This window comes from Apium graveolens, chromosome 6 (genome assembly GCF_009905375.1).
Source record: "Apium graveolens cultivar Ventura chromosome 6, ASM990537v1, whole genome shotgun sequence".
Taxonomy (NCBI): Eukaryota; Viridiplantae; Streptophyta; class Magnoliopsida; order Apiales; family Apiaceae; genus Apium; species Apium graveolens.
This window is the reverse complement of record NC_133652.1, coordinates 8,844,772-8,850,538: the sequence shown is the minus strand read 5'-3', so window position 1 is coordinate 8,850,538 and position 5,767 is coordinate 8,844,772. Positions and strand designations below refer to the sequence as shown.

Here is a 5,767-nt window from a genome sequence, read left to right as displayed (position 1 = left end):
TTTTTTTTGAATAAAAGTTTAAATATAAAATTTTTATTCAGAAAAAAAAATTAAAAAAATCTTGTAGAGTTATATTTTAAATGACTATTGAAAAACTTGACAAAAAATAATGTGAAGAATTTAATAGGCCAGAGAAGGTAATAATATTAGTGCTTCTTTCATTCGCAGCTTCAGACAAACATTTTTCCCCTTCAAAGTTGATGAATGGTGTGACATTATAGTGACGTCATTTATATGTAAAACATGCCAATTTTTTTTACTAAACTATAAAACATGCAGATTTGAAGTCACTAAAATATATGGTCCAAATTACTTAACAAATTTTAAGATTATAAAGTTTAAAATAGCTTCCAGATAAACATAAAATTTATTTGAAACTATAAATATTTGAAAATGATCAATAGAGACTCATAGCGCTCTATGCATTTTGAATGTTACGAGTAAATAGAGTTTGACACACTAGTAGAAATATAACTTCACATAAATGGCTGCTGCCCATAACACTCATAAAAAGAAGATATATTCTCTCTCAATATCTTGCTTTACGGTTCTTTATTATCTTCTTCCTCTAGTAGGCTACTGTACTCCTAATAATATAGAAGGGACAACCAGTACATAGTATTAATACTGCTATGCATTTGCTTCAAATAATCTCAAGGTCTCTTTTGCCAAGCACTGTTGTTGCCGGAGATCACATCACTGCTTTTATTACTATGGTTTTGTCTAAGTTATGCATCTTCATTACCATCCACATAATCCTTGTTGTCCTTGTTGGTAGCAATACTACTATCGTTCACTGCTTAGCTGATTATAGGAACCGGATTGCTTAATGTCCGGCCATCTCGAGGCGGCGAAAACACTACAGGCATATACTCCTCGGCTTCGCATGGAAATTTAGAAGTTTTGAAGTGTTCTTTTAGTGCCTCCAGTCCCTTCATTATATACAACCACAAAACACAAGTTTTCTGTTAATTACATTTTAAATGTACACATGATGTACATGCATTGTATAGTAAACAAATTACTACTCACTCCGTCCCTAAAAATGTTTCATGTTGGATACGTTTGTCAATACACACTTTTGATTGTTAATCTCTTTAAATTCGTATTAGTATTAAATATAAAAATTTCACTGTATTAAAGTACCGATAAATACGAATACAACGAGATCACTCATGACTATGTTTAATATTATAGATTAGACGTAAATTAGTAGTCAATCGTTTACCGTGAACAATACCGAAAGTCAAATTAGGCAACGTTTAACGGGACATTTAACGGGATGGAGAGAGTAGTATATTGTAAAGTACATATCAAATAATGTTTTGAACATTTGTAATAACAAATAGAATGTTGTAACGTAAGACAAAAATGACATTCTATGATAATAAATATATAAAAGGCTGCCAAAAATGTTTGATAATTAGTATCAAGTTTTTGCCTTGTTCTAAAACGTGTAAAACCTTGATACTTTTATCACCACATATACAATATGTTGACAAACACATAAAAACATGTAAAACCAGTTACCTGCAATCTAGCATAAGTAACTTGGCATATTTTTCTGGAGTTGAAAACCTCCCAATTTTGATGGTGAAATGAGTTGTAAAGCCTTAATGTTGCCTCCGTAGAAGTCATATTCACAAATCCATATCCCACATTACACTTGTTCCTGTACAACACAATCACAAAATTGTTAATGTGTAAATACATGGTTTAAACAGAAAATTATGGTAATAATTATCTCATCACAGAAGATACAAGTATTCTAATAAAGCATCATAAAAAAATAAGCAAAATATATTACACAAAATCAATGGGAAGATAGACAAAGTCATAGGAAGACAAGGGTTGCCGCTCATCATTGTCATCAATCTGCTTGTTAGAGTGAATGCAGTGGTTATCCAGCATGTTAAGCAATAATTTCTGACTGCACATCAAAAGTAGAGAGAATTTAATTAGCCAAAATATAAGGAAAAACATTATTAAAATATTTGTTGTTTTGATAAACCAATTACAAAACCTGTATTTGTTGGGGATGTTTTTTATCATGACAGTGGTTCTTGGATCACTGCAATTTGGCAACACTATAGAATCTTCGTTAATCATCAATCTTGGATCATACTCTTTCCCGTCCTTAATTGATCCTTTCCAATCTTTAGTACATCCAAATTTATTATCATTCACTTGTTTCTTGCTTGCACCGCCACTAATGCTGATGCTACTATAAGGTACACTAGTTTTCTTTGGATTTTTGCACCGGGCCCTTTCTTCACCATTTAAACCCAAAGAAGCTACTCCTTGACCAACACTTGTATTCCGGCTACCACTAGGGCTTTTAGAGCTCCTGCCCGAGAAATGGGATTGAGAAGGCATACACCGAGAATGAACAAATGTAGGTGATCGGTGAGTACTCACGGGTGACACCACCCTCGGGCTTCTTGCTTGGTGATTCGTTGATTTCGGAAATCTTTTGTTGTAGCAAGCAGACCGACTAAATTCAATAAAAAGATGCCGCCCATTGATTTCGATCCCGTTCAATGCAGCAAAAGCCCGGGCTGCATCTCTTGTATCATAGAACTCTATAAACCTTTGATTTCGCTTCTGTGGCGGCTCTCTCAATTCCTTCACATATCCTACAAGTACAACACACAAACTTGTCAAATAACAACAATATTAAAATCTAGATCCTCTAGCACAAACAAAAAACAAGCAATCATATTCAAAACTTGCTTAAAATTTAAATAACGTACCAAACTCCGCGAAAATTTCTCTGAGATAACGAGCAGGAACATGGCAATCAACATTAAAAATGACAAGAGTGCCCTGGTTATTAGACTCCGGGAAGCCTCCAATCCAAGGAACCATAAACTGGGCCCACACAGCACGACCACAAATTAACCCACACGCCGGCGGTGGCAGCGGAACCGGAAAACTAACCGCCGCCGCCACGCAACGAGAATTGTTCATGTTCATTACAGACTCAAAGTGTTGTCTAACTCTAAACTGATGTTGCATGTGTTGGTCTTGTATCTCACCAAGTGCTGTTTGTGCATGTCTGAGATCGTAGAAATGAACTGCCACGATTCCTTCTTTAACTCTCTCCATCTCAACGGCTCTTACATCTCCGTACACTTCTAAGTCTCCTCTTATTATAGACTCACTCACTTCTGTCGGAACGGAGCTTAGTAAGAGCGCACGTGTTGGGGTCGGTGACGGCGGCGGTAATGCTACCGGAAGTGGAGGTGGGTCCACTCTAACGTACGCTGGTGGTGCAGGATAAGAAATGTTTTGCACAGGTGGAATTGGAATTTCGCTGGGAGGTATGAACGGGTATGGGTAGTATATTTGGGCCGGAGCTAGTGGGAGAACGGTCGGTGGTGTGAATTCTTGTGCACCGGGGTCTAGTACTCCGGTGAAATAAACTGGGTTATTCATGATAAGAGAGAGAGAGAGAGGAGAGAGGGGGAGAGAGAGATGCAGAGAGAGAGAGGGGGACAGAGAGATGCAGAGAGAGAGAGATGTACAGGGAGCGTTGAAGAGGGGGGGTATTTATTAAAAGGGCAGGATGGTTCGCCGGCTGTGTCTCGAAAGTTGCTCCTTCTTAGCTTCCCGAAGGGACAGCAAGCACCAGAACTTGTACTCCTATCTCTCTCTCATTTTGGTTTTTATTTCTAAATCTCTCTGGTCTGTATATGATTATGATTTTTATAATTTCATATCATGTCATGTATGCGTCTTAAGTCCATCTCAGTCAGGGATCCAAAAATCCAAATTTTTATTATAATTAAATACTGATTTAAATTTGAGACCAACTCCAAAGTAATCCAAATTACTTTTTATATATAATAATATATAAATATCATATTAAGCAAATTTATTTTAAATTTATCATTTAATCATTATTAGCAATTTATATAACATTTCATAATTTAATTAAATCAAAAAAAATAATACACATAAAAATATTAAAATTGTGCACTTAATTCACGAAAAATAAATTTATTACAATAATTAACATACAAAATATCATTGATACACACTAATTTTTCGAATTAGTATATTCTTCCCACAAATGCTCAATTAATGCATCTCTAAGTGTAATATGTGTCTCTTTATTTTTTATTTTTAAATTTTAATGAAATTATATTTTCTCATTATTTTAAGTTTTATTTTAAAAATAGATTTTGTTAACTATTAATTATATGCTGTTACTAATTATATAATTAAAAAATCAAAAATCAATTTAAAATATCATAAACTGCAAATAACAAAACCATTATTTTATATTAAATCAAGTGATCCAAATTTGGATCAGTGAACAGTAGTGATCCACAAAATTTATTTTAAAAATAAAATTTGAAATAATGAGAAAACATAATTTCATTAAAATTTAAATAGAAGTACGTTGCATAATATAAAAAGTACATAAAATGCATAAAAGAAATTACAACACACAAAATGACTCGAAAACGATACTAGAAAATATAAAATTTTGATATAGTCGGGCAAACTATTTATGTTTCATTCGAGATAATCAAATTTTTGATACTAGAGATGCATTAATTGAGTATTTATGAGAAAAATATACTAATTCGAAAAATTAGTGCGTATCAATAGTATTTTGTATGTTAATTATTGCAATAAGTGTGTTAATTATTGCAAAAATTTGGATTTTTGGATCACAACTGACAACGGATGGCCTAAGATCATCTCCAAGAGTGGTTTATTGGCCTAAATTTGGACCGATTTCGGTTCAAATCTACCCAACAGTAATCTATTGCTGGTTCCAATTTAGGTTAGTGAATAGTGCCAGCCTATCACCGGCCTAAATCTTTTTAATAATAAGATATTATCTTTTTATGTTTTATATATTCGTTAGTTTGTTGATTGGATGTTATTATATATATTAAATAGTTTTTAATTATATTTTTTAATTTTCAGTTATATATATAATAGTTACTTAATAAAAATATATCAAACACATTTTTTTCTATTTTTCTTGTTTAAGTGTAATGTTTTTCTAGTTTAATAAATTTATTAAATTTGAAATTAATATGGTATTATTCATTCCGCGTTCAATTGAATTAATAGGTATGTAAATTACTATTCAATGCATTAAAATAATAATATATTAATAATTGAAAGAATAAAATATTAATATGTAAATTTGGATCAAAATTTAGACCGAACTATTGGAATGGAGAGTTGTCTCGGTCCAAATTTAGGCTGAGATTTAGGCCAAAAAACCCGATCTATCTGGGAGTTGCCCTAATAATGGGCCTGCCACGTAACAACTCATTGACTAGTATTTGTCGACCCAACTTATAAGCTGAATTTATAACTTATAAACTAATAAGTTGAATGTTAGTAACGACGTATTTTTTTCAACTTATTTTGATTTTTTGCTGATTTATTAGCCTCAATTTTAAAATTTATATTTTTAAATGTTAATCTAACTTAAAATTCCAGAATTTAGATAATTATATTAAATAATTATGTATTTTTGTTCATTTAAGAGAAAAAAAATTATAATTTATAAATAAATTATCCAAATACTTATTTAACTTATAAATATTCTTTTAATTATCACTTATAATTTACTTATTTAATTTAACTTATAAATTACCTATTTTCAAATTTTCCAAACGGGCACAATGTATTCGCACAACGTACTCTGGAGCGTAAAATAACAAAAGAAAACGCACTTAAAAAGGTTGCAATAGCAACGGTACTTTGAAATTACAAAACACAAAATATTTATGGT

At 31.9% G+C, this 5,767-nt stretch overlaps 1 protein-coding gene across 1 annotated transcript; it reads right to left on the bottom strand.

Annotated features, from left to right (window-relative positions):
* Positions 1-457: 457 nt before the first annotated feature.
* Positions 458-3,650, bottom strand: LOC141667889 (protein terminal ear1 homolog). Its single transcript, XM_074474531.1, has 5 exons — positions 2,754-3,650; positions 2,024-2,636; positions 1,808-1,930; positions 1,531-1,672; positions 458-932 (listed from the first exon to the last, which is right to left on the bottom strand). The coding sequence occupies exons 1-5, from the start codon at positions 3,436-3,438 to the stop codon at positions 801-803; spliced, it is 1,695 nt and encodes a 564-aa protein (XP_074330632.1). The 5' UTR covers positions 3,439-3,650; the 3' UTR covers positions 458-800.
* Positions 3,651-5,767: the final 2,117 nt, after the last annotated feature.